Source organism: Elaeis guineensis, chromosome 10 (genome assembly GCF_000442705.2).
Source record: "Elaeis guineensis isolate ETL-2024a chromosome 10, EG11, whole genome shotgun sequence".
NCBI classification, from domain to species: domain Eukaryota; kingdom Viridiplantae; phylum Streptophyta; class Magnoliopsida; order Arecales; family Arecaceae; genus Elaeis; species Elaeis guineensis.
Window position 1 is genome coordinate 31,079,891 of NC_026002.2, and position 15,872 is coordinate 31,095,762.

The window sequence follows — 15,872 nt, forward strand, 5'->3', positions numbered from 1 at the left end:
GTCCGACGGGGCGGGTGACGTGGGTCAGAAGCCAACGAGGGCGGGCTATAAAAGGGGGGCCCTGGGGGCTTCGGAGACCAGAAGCTGAGCTCAAACGGAATCTCTGAAGGGCTCTCTCACGCTCTCGCTTGTTTTCTCCTCTCTTTCTCCTTGCCCTCGAATGGCGGATGTTACTGGAGTTTTCCTTCTTGGTGTTGTGTTGTTCGTCGCCTGCACGGTGACGGCCGTGAGGGGGACGAAGTTTGATGGCGTGATCCAGGCGAGCTGGGCCTTGGACCATGTCGTCTATGATGGCGAGCTTCTCAAGCTTAAGCTTGATAACTTCTCTGGTAACCAGAGTTCCACTGACATAGAGCTTCCTGTTGTTTTTTCTGGTTCTGTATCTCCCTCTTTTGCATTACATGGCCCTATCTTCTGGTATCGGTGATGCTATGTCTTGTCATTGGAGTCGTCCATCATATTCTTATCATGCGAGATTTCTTTTGATGTGATGGTTTTTTTTCCCGTGCATTTTCTCTTTTTCAAGTTTGGCTGCATTGTTTCTTCCCATTTTGAGCAGATTATCTTTTTGAAATTTCTTACCATGAGTTTTAACATCAGTTATTGGTTAACTTTTGTCCGTTTTCTTCTGCAGTGTTTCACTTCTTGCTTTATTTCAAAGATCTACTCATTGATCCATTTACTTTTCCTATAAGCTCTGTTTCGTCTGTTGTCGCTTCGCTTTCGGTTTTAGATTAGAGTTCTCTGCTGTCGTTTTTGATCACTCTTCTTTTCACCTCATTCAATGATATAGCTGTTGTTAATGGTTTCAGGCTGTGGATTCGCTTCTAAAAACAAGTATTTATACGGAAAGGTCACTGCTGAAATCAAGCTGGTCGAAGGGGACTCCGCCGGAACGGTCACTGCCTTCTATGTAAGATTCCCAGGCCACGAGCTCTTGAATGGAGACACACTATCTCCTTTTCTTTCTCGAAAAAATAACTTAATATTTATGATTCACTTCGCTTTCAAAAATACTGAGATCCTCAATCCCCGTGATAACATCTGATACTCATCTCGGTTCAAAAAAAATTGTTGTCACAAACCAGTTTTCTTTCCTTTCGTGGATCGAAGAACCGTGCCAAATATTACTTTTAGTTCTAAAAATTCAAGTCTGTTGCAACTCTGAACCTATGGTGCCATTGTTTTGAAATGAAATATATATATATATATATATATATATATATATATATATATATATATATATACATACATATATATATGTCTCTCTCCAGAACTAGCCTGTCAATAATTCCCTCTTGTCAAAGCTTACAAAATAAATTCTGTAGGGATATAATAATTGCTTGGGATCTCAATTTTTTGTGAGATAGAAAAGTCTATAATTTGCGTTTGTGCAAAGAGCCCCTCCAATTTCTTTTTATAGTAACTAGCCTGTCGAGTGTGGCTATAGTGGGAAAATAAAGCTGTATACATCACATGAGTAGCTAGGCTATTGCTTTCCTTTTAACTGACACGGTCCAAAGCTGCCAGTCTGGGGAGCAATAGAACAGCCACCATCATCACCCATCATCATTTTTAAAGCATTTATATTTAATAGTGGAAAATTATAAACCAATTGATGATGATCATATTTATGTCCTGTCGTCCAGATGTCATCGGACGGTGTGAACCACAACGAGTTCGACTTCGAGTTTCTGGGGAACACCACGGGCGAGCCCTATCTGGTCCAGACGAATATATACGTGAACGGGACCGGCAACAGGGAGCAGCGGATGGATTTATGGTTCGACCCCACGACCGATTTCCACGCCTACTCCATCCTTTGGAACCCCCGCCAGGTGGTCTTCCTCGTTGACGACACCCCGATCCGCGTCTATGGGAATCACGAGGAGAGCGGCATTGTGTTCCCGCGGGACCAGCCCATGGGGGTCTACAGCTCCATCTGGAACGCCGACGACTGGGCCACTCAGGGGGGCCGGGTCAAGACGGACTGGTCCCACGCGCCGTTCGTGTCGACTTATCGTGAGGTGCAGATCGATGGATGCGAGTGGGGGGTCGGGATGGAATGGACGGCGGAGGTCAAGCGATGCAGCGAGAGCCAGTGGGGGAAGGAGGGGAGGTACTGGTGGAAGGAGAAGGAGATGGAGGCGCTGAGCGTGCATCAGAGCCATCAGTTGAAGTGGGCCCGGGCCAAGCATCTGGTGTATGATTACTGCTCTGATACGGCACGGTTCCCTGTACCACCAGCTGATTGCAAGGCATGATGGACGATGGATGGGTGGGTGGACTTGTTTGGGTGGTGGTAGTTACACTGTAAAAATGTTAGGGGCAGAACTGCTGGTTCTTTTGGTTATTTTCGATGTTGTTTGCTGGTTAATTGTTTTATTTCTTAGTTTATTAGAAAGGTGGTTGTAGTATATGATGTTTCAAAAATTAGATCGAATTGGCAAGCTGTCGCTGGTTTCTGGGTCGATGGGTCCGATCGGTGTCCATTGTTAGAGCTCACAATGCTCGGGCAAATCACGAATGTTTTTAAAATCGGACTGATTGGTTGAATCAGGATCCGGTCGTAAGAGGTAGATCCCAGCTGGGGGATCTGTAGATGAGGGTCAGTTCCATGGGCTGCTTTTGCTTGGCCCAGGTCGTGTACTAGCAGGAGGCCCACTCGAGGGGCTGACCTTCGTTAGCGCGCAGCCCGCCCACTCATCAACCCATTGATGTCTCGTAGATTAGGTGTTAGATCATCACCGTCCATTCGAACGTATTGGAGGGGGTGATTGATGAGCGATTATGGAGCAACCACGGTGCGCGGATTATGAGAGAGATTCCGAACGGGTGTTGGGCTTGGGTTCGGATCGGTCCGATTGGATTCGGACCGGGCTAGGGCTTGGGCTAGGGCTTGAATTCGGGTTGGATTTGGATCTTCAATTTTAAAATATTTTCGGATGGTCTAACGTTCAAAAAAAAATATTTCAGGAGTTCGGATGGTGATGTGGTCCACCCCGTTTTCAGTCCTAGCTGTTAGCAGCACAGCTGTCTCAACACAAAAAGTTCTAACAGCTGTCTCAGACACAAAGTTACAGAACCGGCACGATGCCTTTCTCTGTTGATTTATATTTCTTGCTCCATTTCCTGTTTGACGTAGCAAGAGGGGATTGGTACAATTCTGCAGCTTTTTTAAATAATAACAGCATTTTTCTGCTTCACGAAGCCCTTATTGATTTCCCAGTATGCTATAACCATGAAACGATGCGCTGCTCTGTGTGTGGGATCCGCGTTGTTTCTTTTGCATGAACAAAGGATTTACCTTCCTACATTTTACGAATCCACCGTTGGATCACACACTGCACAGATCTCAAGGTGCTCCAAGTCTGTTCCGCACAGCTTTTAAAGGGACTAGTGGATGATCCGATGGTGGGAATGAAGGTGAATTTCTCGACTGACCCTGCATCACGTGATGTGGAAAGGAAAGTGGTTTAGTATGTGAATTATGGAAGTTGGCCAACGAGCCATTGGGACTTCGATTGCTTAGCGTGAGCATTGGGATCTTGTTCTGGGTCAGAACTTAAATTGCAGCATTCTCACCATGGTCCGCACGCACGCATCCACGCACACACACATAATTTTATTGATACTTGTTGGGGTAAATTGATCGATCTTCGATTTTGATCACTATGATTTTGAATATGCATCGATCGAATAGATAATATCGATTTTTTATCAACTGGCCGAGCTAATTATGCCAACGCCTATTGTCGGTTATTCAACTAAGATCGATTGACTCGACCTATTGTCGGCTAATCAACTAAGATCGATTGACTGACTAGTATTCGACTACCATCAATCGACAGCGGATGATTTAGACCGTCAGCATGCGACAGCATGACAGAGCTAATAGCCGATGGTCATCCATAGATTCTGCCAACATAAAGTCGGCTATATCGATATATGGTCGGCAACCTGCTCAATATACCATAACTGTCGCAAATGGTTATCGACTGTGTCACAGCTATTAAAGGAAAGTAACGTCCCACTAATTCTATATTTATGGTCCGACAATTTAGTGCTATAAAAAGTGGGACCACATGCTCGACGGTTATACTAGAGTCACCTATAAAAAGGGAAGGTAAGTGAACAATAGGAATAAGCCAATTTTGGGCCAAAGCTGTGTTACTCTCGATATTGAAATCTACTATTCACCAATTCTCTCTTTGACTTGAGCATCGGAGGATTCCCGCCGGACACAACTCCGATCTGTGTGGACGTTGTTTTGCAGATGCTCATCACAGACGACAGGGAGTTGCCTACAACAGATTGGCGCATCAGGAAGGGGAAGAACTTATTGCATCATGATGAAAATCAGAGCTCAACTCTCGAATGCAACTGGATCAGCAAGACACTTCCCGTCGGGAAGAGGTTCCTCCCCCTCCTCCAGTAGCAGAGCTTAGTTCTTCACGTCCCGTGATTACCACGGATGTCTAGATTGCTGCATTCGTACAGCAAATGAATGTTCTTACGGAGGCAGTTAAAAGTCTCCAACAACAGTAGACCCAGTAGCAGCAGCCACCGGTGGAACAACTGGTGACGCATTCGGTGCCGTCCAGGCACAGCCGCCGCCATTTGTGGCGATCACCTTCCTCTTCTCCGGAGCAACCGTCTCGACTTTCCCATTAAGACGAACAACCACATTTTCGGCACTCTAGGCATACCACTCATCGTTCACGACGTTCCTCTTCTCCTTCCCATCTCAACAGTATTAGGAAGGAAAAACGATCGCGAACGCCCTCCGCTTCTCCTTCAAGCTCATCGGGAGGTTCTACCCTTAGAGTTTTCTGGCAACGGTGGTTCGACGATTACGACCGCAAGTTTCAGAAGATCAACTGCCAACTTGCCCAACTTCAAGTGGAAGGTCGGAAGTCCTTCAACGACTACGACTTCCACACCGTCTAGCTCTTTCTCAGCACATGTTGGACCAATAGATCTCATCTCAATTCAAGATGCCACAAGTGAAGCCATACGACGGCTCCACCGACCTGATCGATCATCTTGAGAGCGACAAAGCTCTCATAACAATTCAGGGGGCAACCGACGCCCTCTTGTGTATCGGCTTTCCAGCAACTCTTCGGAAAGTTGCTTAAGCCTGGTACTTCGGGCTTCGGTCGGGAAGCATATACTCCTTTGAGCAGCTAAAATATTCTTTCGTGGCTCACTTCAGCACCAGTCGAAGGCTGCCACGAACCTCCGACAGTCTCTTCTCGATCAAACAAGGAGAGACTGAGACACTTTCGGATTTTGTGGCCCGTTTTAATATGGCCACGCTTGAGGTCAAGGACCTCAATGAAAATATGGCCATATCGGTCATAAAAAGAGATCTGAGGAGATCTCGATTCACGTATTCTTTGGACAAGACTTTTTCTCGGACTTATGCCAAACTTCTGGAGCGTGCATACAAATATATACTTACAGACGAAGAAGCTTCTGACCGACGCCAGATAGAAGGCAAAAGTCAGAAGAAGAAGAAACAGAAGAAGGGAGGAGCTTCGGTCGAATCAAGTCAGTCATCTTCTAATAAGCAAGTTTCGCCCCAACGACGAAGTCTAAAGTTGAGTTATGGCAGGTATGACTCCTATACTCCTCGTACGTAGATCTTTATGAAAATCGAAGGAGCAGAATACCTACGACACTCTCCACTGATGAAAGCATTGCCGAGGAACCACGATCGAAGGAAGTATTGTCGGTTTCATCATGATCATAATCACGATATCGAACAATACATCCAACTCAGGAACGAGATAGAAGCCCTGATTTAATGAGGCTACCTCAAAAAATACTGGAGAGATCCTCCGACGCAATCTCCTGCCGATCGACGACCCCAGCCGCAAACTGAGGAAGCTGTAAATAATCAACCGACTACAGGAGTGATCAACATGATCTCCAGACGATCGAATTGGGGGGCAATTTCTGAAGAAGAGTCAGCGAACGACGATGACTCAATAATGTAATAACTTTCTCGGAAGAAGATGTTCAAAAAATTCAGACTCCCCATGATGCTATTGTTGTCTCGACAACGATAGCAAATTATGATGTAAAAAAAATCTTTATAGATAATGAAAGTTTAACTGATCTTCTGTTTTACTCGACTTTCTTCCGGATGCGACTGCCGACTGCCGACTGATCGACTCAGAAGAGTCTCGACCCCATTAGTCGGCTTCACAAGAGATGCAGTCATAGTGGAAGGAGAAATCTCTCTCCCCTTAACCGCTGGAATCGAACCACAACAGAGCACTGTTCTTATAATGTTTACGATAGTTCAAGTATCTTCGGCTTATAATGCCATACTCGGATGATCTGAGCTTAATACTTTGAGAGCAGTGGTTTCGACATATCATTTGTTAGTTCGATTCCTGATAAGATATGGGGTTGGAGAAATGTGTGGAGATCAACAACTCATCCGACTTTGCTTCCTTGTCTCGATCCAAAATAATAAACCTGAAGACTCTTTGCCTGTTGACAAATTGGATCAAAGATAGAATCAGGAGAGGGGTGAATCAGCTGAACAACTGATTTTCATTCCGTTAAAAAAAGAAGAATCCGAGAAAATGGTCCAAATTGGATCGCAGCTATCCGACTCAGAGTGGCAGTAATTAATAAAATTGCTTAGAGCCAACGCCGACATTTTTGCTTGGTCGGCCACCGACATGCCCGAGATCCTTTCAGAAGTAATAACTCACCGACTTAATATCAACCCAAATATTAAGCCGATGAGACAGAAGAAATGATCTTTTGCTCATGAAAGACAAAAGATCATCGATGAAGAAGTTGACAAACTCCTCGCAGCAGGCTTCATCAGAGAAGCTACATATCCCGACTGGCTCACCAACGTGGTGATGGTAAGAAAAATCAATGAAAAATGAAAGATTTGCATTGACTATATCGATCTGAATGAAGCTTGTCCGAAGGATAGCTTCCCATTGTCGAAATTGATTAATTGGTAGATGCGACTTCTGGCCACCGACTTCTGAGCTTCATGGATGCCTTCGCTGGGTATAATCAAATCCGCATGGCACCAGAAGATGAAGAACACACAGCTTTTGTGACTGACAAAAGCATATACTGCTATAAAGTAATGTCTTTCAATCTGAAGAATGCCGGTGCTACTTACCAATAGCTAGTCAACAAGATCTTCAAAGCACAGATCAGACAAAACATGGAGGTACATGTGGACGACATGCTGGTGAAGAGTCTCCAAACTTCAGATCATGTTAGAAACCTGGAGAAAGCCTTCGGCACATTTCGGCGGCATCAGATGAAGTTAAACCCGATCAAGTGTGCATTTGGGATAACCTCTGAAAATTTTTTCGGATTTATTGTTTTACAATAAGGAATCGAGGTTAATCCCAAAAAAATAAAAACTATTATTGATATGAAGCACCCAAGTTTAAAAAAAGAGATACAACAACTCAACGGAAGGATTGCCGCTCTCAATCGATTTATTTCTAGATCGATCGAGAGATGTCTATCATTCTTCAAAACTTTATGATAGACGAAGAACTTCTCATGGTCGGATGAATATCGACAGTCTTTCGAAGACTTAAAAACCTACTTGGCTTCTCCACTTTGGCTTACAAAATCAAAGATCGAAGAGATATTGTATCTCTACTTGGCGACTTCAACAGAAGTGGTTAGTTCGATGCTCGTCTAGGAGGATGAAAACTGAATCCATCGATTGATCTACTACACCAGCAAAATACTTCACAATGTCGAAGTTCAATACTCAAGAGCAGAAAAATGATCTACGTTCTAATCATATCGGGACAATGACTTCGTCAGTACTTCCAAGTACATCCAATTATGGTCTTGATGGATCAGCCGTTAAAGGCGATCTTACATTGACCTGATACGTCAGGTCGGATGGCGAAGTGGGTAGTGAAGCTTGGAGTGTTCGACATACAATATTACCCACGATCGATCATGAAAGTACAAGTTTCGGCCGACTTTATTGCGGAATGTACAATATCCGACAATAAGCCAGAAGATACAGATGATAATACCATAAAGGAGGCTACAACTCCCAACCCCGACCTAAGGTTGATCTGGGTGCTGCATATTGACGGAGCATCTAATGCATAAGGTAGTGGAGCTGGCCTTATACTCATAAATTTCGAAGGGGTAGTCACTGAATACGCCCTTCGATTCAACTTTAAAGCCTCAAATAATCAAGCCGAATATGAAGCACTTTTAGCTAGCTTGAAGATAGCTAAGGATCTTGAGATCGACAGTTTGAAGGTCTTCACCGACTCACAACTGATTGCTCGATATATCAAGAATGAATTTAAAGCCCAAGACCGTACTATGATGAAGTACCTTCAGAAGGTGAAAGATATTACAGCAAGCTTGAAATACTTCAAGATCTTTCACATTTTCAGAATAAAAAATGCTCGAGCTGACTTACTTTCATGATTGGCTACTACTACTTTCAACTTGTTGGGTCAGACATTCGTGAATACCTCGAACAGCCGAGCATCGACAAAGTCGAGGAAGTATTGCAGCTCACCATCGAGCCAAGCTGGATGGATCTGATCATCCAATACCTGATCAATGGGATCCTTCCTGCAGACTCTTCAGAAGCTAAACGACTCCGATGGACAGCCTCTCAATATGTGATGATGAATGGCCATCTCTACAAAAGATCCTTCTCTCTCCCCTTACTAAAGTGTTTGGGACCCACAGATGCTGACTATGCACTTAGAGAAGTACACGAAAGGATTTACGAAAATCACTTGGGAGGCAAGTCTCTAGCTTATAAAGTCCCGTGATAAGGATATTATTGGCTCACCATGAAAAAAGATGCAGCTGAACTTATTATGCAAATATACAACATCAACCGGCTAGTCAGCTGACATTGATTGTAGCACCATGACCTTTCGTACAATGGGGGATCGACATACTTGGTCCTTTTCTCCCAGCATCTGGTCAGAGAAAATTCATAGTGATCGCCATCGATTACTTTACCAAATGGATGGAAGTCGAACCTCTGGTGTAAATCATTGAAAGCAAGATGGAAGACTTCATTCAGAATTCATCATTTATAGATTTGGTTTGCCGCACACCATCACACCGACAATGATCGAAAATTTGACAATCAAAATTTCAGAGAGTTCTGTGCAAAATTTCATATTACGCACAAACTTACGTTAGTCGACCATCCACAGTCAAATGAATAAGTGGAAGTGACCAACCGAACAATCCTGCACAGGCTAAAAATCTGACTAAATGAAGCCAAAGGCCTTTAGATGGAAGAATTATATCGGATTTTATAGGTGTATCGAACGACTCCTCGCATACCGATCGAGGAATCTTCCTTCAATTTAGCTTATGGGACAGAAGCAATAATACCGCTCGAGATCGGATTGCCATCAATAAGAGTCGAATAATATAGTGAACCGAGCAACTCCGAATGTCGGAGAGCCGACTTAGATCTCCTTTCAGAACTCCGACAGCAAGCTCAAGTTCGGATGACTGCATATCGGCAAAGGATAGCTTGGTATTATAATGCAAGAATCAAGCCGAAGGTCTTCTGATTAGGAGATTTGATCTTAAGAAAAGCAAAAATTTCAAAACCCTTGGATCAAGAAAAACTATTTCCGAACTGGGAAGGACCTTACAAAATATCCGAAACTCTTAGATCGGCTAGAAATCCTCAAAGGATTGATGATTCCTTGAACATAGAATGCCGATAATCTGAAGATATATTATCCATAAAGTCATCGATATGTACATTATTTAAAATACAATCAGAATTTCAGAATCACAAGCTTTTGACAAGTTTTATCAACTACTGGCTATATGTTGGCTTTCATTGTCAAAGTCGAGCTATCTGCTGTACTTTGACATGAAGTTTATCTCAGCCTTCACTATAAAAATTGAAGAATCAACTGCTTCGATGATGACTGTATTTTGATTCTCCTGCAAAAATTGATATACCGACTATAATCTCAACCGACATCGACTACAGGCTTTCATTACAAAAGTTGAATTGCCGATTATACTTTGGTTCTCAATATCGGCCCTCCATTGTAAAAGCTGACTATAGTCGAAAGACTAATATACCGACTTAGTCCTAACTAAGCAGAACAAAAATACCAAAATGATCAAAAGTCGAATTGAAATTATACCGATATGGCTGTAGCTAGTCGAAGGATATTCGACTTACCATCGATTATCAAATGATTCGACGTACAAACTCAACCAAGTGTTGGGTACTAGATATTTGACTTACCATAAAAAAAACAAGAGTTCAAATTTAGAAATATTTTCATTCATTGTCAACAAAGAGTTACAAAATTGGATCGAAGTCTAACTACAAGTATCAGACTACAAAAAAAAAGGCAAAATACATTGACTAAGCTTCATCACTATTTCTGTTCCTTTGTTCAGGGGTAGCATCGTCGACTTGAATGATTTCGAGCTCGATCGGTGCTTCTTTTTGTGTTGGAACAGCTTCTTCTTCAGCAACTCCGTCTTCCGATCTTGGAGGAACGATGCTGCTCAAGTCGAGGCTCGTGTATAATTTTCCGACCGTATCTCGACCATCTTCATACCTGATGAAGTACAAAGTGAAGCCACTTTTGAGGATCTCTTTCTTGAATTCTTCTGAACCTCAAAAATTCTCGATTGCCTGACTCAGTGCTTCCCTTGCCGACTTCGCTTCCACCTTTGCCAAGTCAGCATCGGCTCGAGCAAAGGATAATTCTTCTTCGACCAATGCCAACCTTTTCAGGCTGGCCCGATGACATCCACGTTCGGCTTTGAGTTCTTCGATGCATCCATCTCGCTCTCATCAAAGCTGGTGGATAGAGTGCTTCTTGCTCTTGACCTGTGACTCAAGAGCCGAAATAGCCTCATGAGCCGACTTAAGTTCGACCCACGAGGATGCCAAGTCGTCAGTTAGTCGGAAAACCTCCTTCTGAAGTTTGGCTTCTCGCTCCGCTGTCGACTTGAGTTGTTCAAGCACAGCTGCTTTCTCAGCATTGGTGGCTGCCACTTTATTCTTCCATGTACTACAGATATCGTCGAACTTCATGTAGCCAACCTCCAGATCAGACATGTCGTGGATCAACTGTAGACAGAAGATAAGTCGGGTTAAAAAAAAAATTTACCCTGATGATTGTCGGATAAAAGGTCGAAAACATCTCGACCACCGACCGTTTCCTTCGATGCTTTCGATCAGTCGGAAGAAGAGTAGCCTGACACAGTCGCTTGGCCAGTATAGAATTAACCAAGGTCGATTCATCGACAGGTACTTGAAGGTCGAAATGAACCGTATGACCCTCCGATGCAACTTCTTCTACCGATGTTATCGAAGCTTTCCCTCGGTCTGTTGTCGGCGGCCCTATGTTTGAAAGTGAGAGAAAGCTTGAGCTTGACTGCGCCCCAACTGAAGGAGCTACTGGCACAGCCGCAGATTGTTCGGGCTCTCTTGCCTCGACCCGAACCTCCTCAGGTGGTGGAACTATCGATGTTGTTTTGGTAGTTTTTTTTATTGTCCTTTCCTCGGACGATGCAGTAGGGAGCACTGTCAGAGCCGACAGTGCCAGGACTGGTTTAGGAACTGATGCCGACATGGCATCGGGTTCTACAGTCGATGTTGAAATGCCGATTGGAGCTGATGCTTGATGCCTCTTTGATGGTCGCAAAGGCCCGACCTCAGATGCTGCCCTCTTCTAGGCAGCGTGCTGACGAATGTCGGCATTCGACGCTTGCACCTTTTGCTGCATGGCTGCAATTACAACGGAGGTCAGTACAATTCAGTAAGTAAAAGAAAAGTCAGAAATAATCGACCAACTATACTATATCTAGACGAGGAATCGAACTAAGACCGGCGTCATAAAGGGCCTGTTTGGTTACAAGCTCTTTCTGTTTCGAGACCGACATATCTTTCAGTCGGTGAAAGTCCTCCTGGTCGTCGACCTCTACTCGACTGTTGTCGTTGGGACCAGTTTGTGGATCACTCTAACGCGAAGGAAAACCCCAAGAAAGAGAAGAAGAAGCAAAGAAGAACTGATTCTTCTATCTATGAATGGACGATGGAAGATCGATAATAAAGGATAGATCTTTCCGGAGGTTGAAAAACCACCACCTTCGGGCCTTTGGATAAGGTTGGAGGACAAAGAAGGCTCGAAAAAGAGAAGATCGAGACATAGTCAGCAACATCCGATACAGTAAAGCAAAACTAATTATCCGTCGGACCGAGTTTGGTGCCAGCTAAGCCGGACAAAGTTCGTAATAATCTAAAATATTTTGGATAAATTTTGAGATCGAAAATCGATGATCCACCCGAAGATCTTCGACATAGAAGGCCACCTGGTCCGAAGGAGGGTTATTCACCCGACCATCGGCTCCAGAGGTAAAAAGTTGAAACTGCTTTGGGATACAGAATTGCTCCCGGAGCCACTCAACATTGGGTCCCGAAAGTGAAAAGACCTCCACATCCAGACTCGATTGGGATTCATCAGTCAGATTCTTCGATTGATCATCCTGAGAAGGAGAAGTCCTAGCCATGAGAATGACTCTAAAGAAGATGAGAATCCTAGAGGAAAGAACTCAAAAAGAAAAAACTGAATTGGACCTGAAGGTTGGGAGCGAGCGTTGAGACGACAATCTGGCAGAGTCCTGGTACCAAAGACAATCAAAAGTAAAAATTTGACTGAGAGTGACCCTATATATAGGATCCCTCAACAGTCGAGATGAAAGCGATCAAATCAAAGATCTACCAGATGAAGATAAATGGCAACATCTAGACCAACCATTGATCGGACGGTTCGACGCACCTGCTCCAGATCAAGTCACGTCACCTCTATCCTCATGAACAACTCCGACCCAATAATATTCGGACACGTGGCACAAATCTACAGGTCGACATCATATCATCTGATGCCGAATTGACTTTTCAAAATGATGCCTGATACTGACAACTGATACCGGATCGACCAGTCAGTGTAACAGACGATCGTACCTACCAATATCACAAAGTAGCTGATCACCCATATCTCAGAGAAAACGACATCAAAATTGAGACTTGATGTGACAGAACTCTCTTCGTCCAATGTGATAAACCATGTGGCAATTCACATGTCGGCTCACTTTGGACTTGAGAGTGGGGGGCAACTGTTGGGGTAAACCGACCGATTCTTGACTTTGGTCACTACAACTCCGACTATACATCGATCGAACAGATAATACTGATTCTTTATCAACTGACTGAGCTAATTACGCCGACCTACTGTCGGCTAATCAATTAAGATTGGTTGACCGACTAGTATTCGATTACCACCGATCGACAACGGACGATTTAGACCGTCGGTATGTGACAGCATAATAGAACTAATAGCCGACGGTCACCCATAGATTCTGCCGACATAAAGTCGGCTATACCGACATATAGTTGGCAACCTGCTCAACATACCATAACCGTCATAAATGGTTATCGACTATGTCACGGCTATTAAGAGGAAGTAACGTCTCACTAATTCTATATTTATGGTCCGATAATTTAGCGCCATAAAAAGCGGGACCACATACTCGATGGTTACATCAGAGTCACCTATAAAAAGGGGAGGTAAGTGAACAGTAGGGATAAGCCAATTTTGGGCCAAAGCTCTGCTACTCTCGATATTGAAATCTATTGTTCATCAATTCTCTCTCTGACTTAAGCATCGGAGGGTTCCCACCGGATACAACTCCGATCTGTATGGACATTGTTTTGCAGGTGCTCATCATAGATGATAGAGAGTTGGCCGCAACAATACTTGTAAAGTAGTCAAATGGAAACAAAAAATCATGTCAAATTGATTTTTCTTTGGAGGAACAAAATGGTAGTTTTGCTCTCTCTTTAACCATATCTCAAGCCCTTTCGGAAGAGCTCAGCCAAGCAAAGTCAAATGGCTACTTAGGATGAGTTTCACATGTAACTTCAGGAAATCACGCTCTCTAAGTTATTATGGTTTGTGATCCCTTCCATCTATTTCTACAACTCAGCAAGTCCAACTTTTTGTTCAGAAGAAGGATGAGGAGTCGTCTCCTTTCCCACCCAAAAAAAAGAGAGAAGTCTTCAGATTTAAAGTCATGTTTGATTCCATCTTTGTCACCACAAATTTTAATAGAAAAATGTTAAACTTGTATGGTCCTGCAGTCTTTGCACAATGTGAACCGCATTGGTACCCCTCAAATCATGAGTCTGTGTTTATCATTACAATCCTGTGCTGAGAATTGCCACTTGTAATTCTATACACAGGTAAGCTTTGCTTACAAGTATAATTTTATCATCCTTTATATCTATTGGCAGGTATCTTTGTTGCCTTTGCTAAGTACCACATCCAATATATGTAGTCTCAATTACCATTAAGGAGCTGTCTATATTGAAGACTCTAACCATCAACTCTTTTCAATGATTGTCATCCTTTTTCTTCCTTTTTACTCCAGCATGGTGTAGTTGTTAAGTGCATTATTATTGACAAATTATTTTTATAATCTACCAAATATTACTCGAATATCCTTTGCTAAATAACAACGGAAATTATGTACAGATAAACTGCAGTATATAATTATTTTGACTCTTAACAATCACGATCGAAGGAATCGTACCACGATCAAGTGCAGCTTTAAATTCTTGCACAAATTACATGATTCCTACCTATCCATTCCACCAGTCACCCAGAAATGATCAGCTGATAAACAGATATTAACATTTTCTAATCATTCAACGAGCAATCCACACTGCAATTGGTAGGCACACTACTGAAGTACTGTATTTCGCACACTAGATTTCTGTGTGAAAAGCTTGCACGTCTACAAGAACTTGTGCTGCTTCATAGAAAGGGGAGTAAAGAGTGGCAACTAGGGAGTCCTACGGACAGGAATCCATTACCAACCACTAACTTTTATTTGTTTTCCTATAAAATTAGAATAAAATTCATTGCTAAAGTTTGCTTTATTTTCTCTCTCTGTGTACAAGAGAAGCAAGTTACATCATACTTCTTGAATGGAATCCTAATATATTCGAATATGGCTAATAGCAAAAATAGTCCCAGATCTGTTCCTCTTTGGTCCTCCCAAAGCAGAAGATTCCTTTATTGACTTCTTTTCACGAGAATTAGGGCTTGAGAATTAGGGTAACAGAAGAAAAATACATAAAACTATTTTTCATCAGCATCCTAGAGGCAATTCAAAAAATATCTTCTTGCTATAGAAGAAAAGAAATGAGATGCCAAGGGCCACTAGATTTCAGATTCTTTTGAGATAACAATAGTGATTTAGTTTTGCAAAGTGACATCAATGACAAATTCCTTATAAACCATTCCAATCTCTAATGGTAATGGTAAAGATGAAACAAAAATCAAACAACAAACAACAATAATAGCAATAGCAGCACCACCACAACTACCATCACCATCAACAACAATAATACTAAAAATAAAGTGGCAAAATAATCTGACCATTACAATAGCAGCAGCAGCAACAACAATAAAGATGAAGTAACTCTATCCCACAAAAATAAAGATAAAGTAAGAATGACCATCTGGCCATTACAAGATACGAAGCCTCTAAATTCTTCCCACTATATAAGCAATCTCTGCTACAATCAAAGATTCTTGGATAAACCTAGACGTATGAGTCATATGATCAAAGTTCACAACAAACAAATTGTGAATATTCTAGTTATAGGCAAATTAACTTTTTCTTTCCAAGAGCAAAAAAGTAAGAAACTCATTTGATGTGTCACCTGTCCAAAGCTTGCTACAACCAAATTGTAACTATAGTCAATAATCGTAGGAAAATGATCAATTTTTATTCCACAATTAAATAGCTCTCTC

General features: G+C 42.7%; 1 protein-coding gene across 1 annotated transcript; it reads left to right on the forward strand.

Annotated features, from left to right (window-relative positions):
- Positions 1-56: 56 nt before the first annotated feature.
- LOC105052784 (xyloglucan endotransglucosylase protein 6) lies at positions 57-2,436 on the forward strand. The gene is made up of 3 exons (XM_019853073.3): positions 57-329; positions 813-913; positions 1,650-2,436. The coding sequence occupies exons 1-3, from the start codon at positions 161-163 to the stop codon at positions 2,262-2,264; spliced, it is 885 nt and encodes a 294-aa protein (XP_019708632.1). The 5' UTR covers positions 57-160; the 3' UTR covers positions 2,265-2,436.
- Positions 2,437-15,872: the final 13,436 nt, after the last annotated feature.

Coding starts and splice junctions, on each gene's coding strand:
- LOC105052784 (XM_019853073.3), top strand. CDS start 161: ATGGCGGATGTTACTGGAGTTTTCCTTCTTGGTGTTGTGTTGTTCGTC. Junction 330..812: donor TAAGCTTGATAACTTCTCTG/GTAACCAGAGTT, acceptor TAATGGTTTCAG/GCTGTGGATTCGCTTCTAAA. Junction 914..1,649: donor GAACGGTCACTGCCTTCTAT/GTAAGATTCCCA, acceptor CCTGTCGTCCAG/ATGTCATCGGACGGTGTGAA.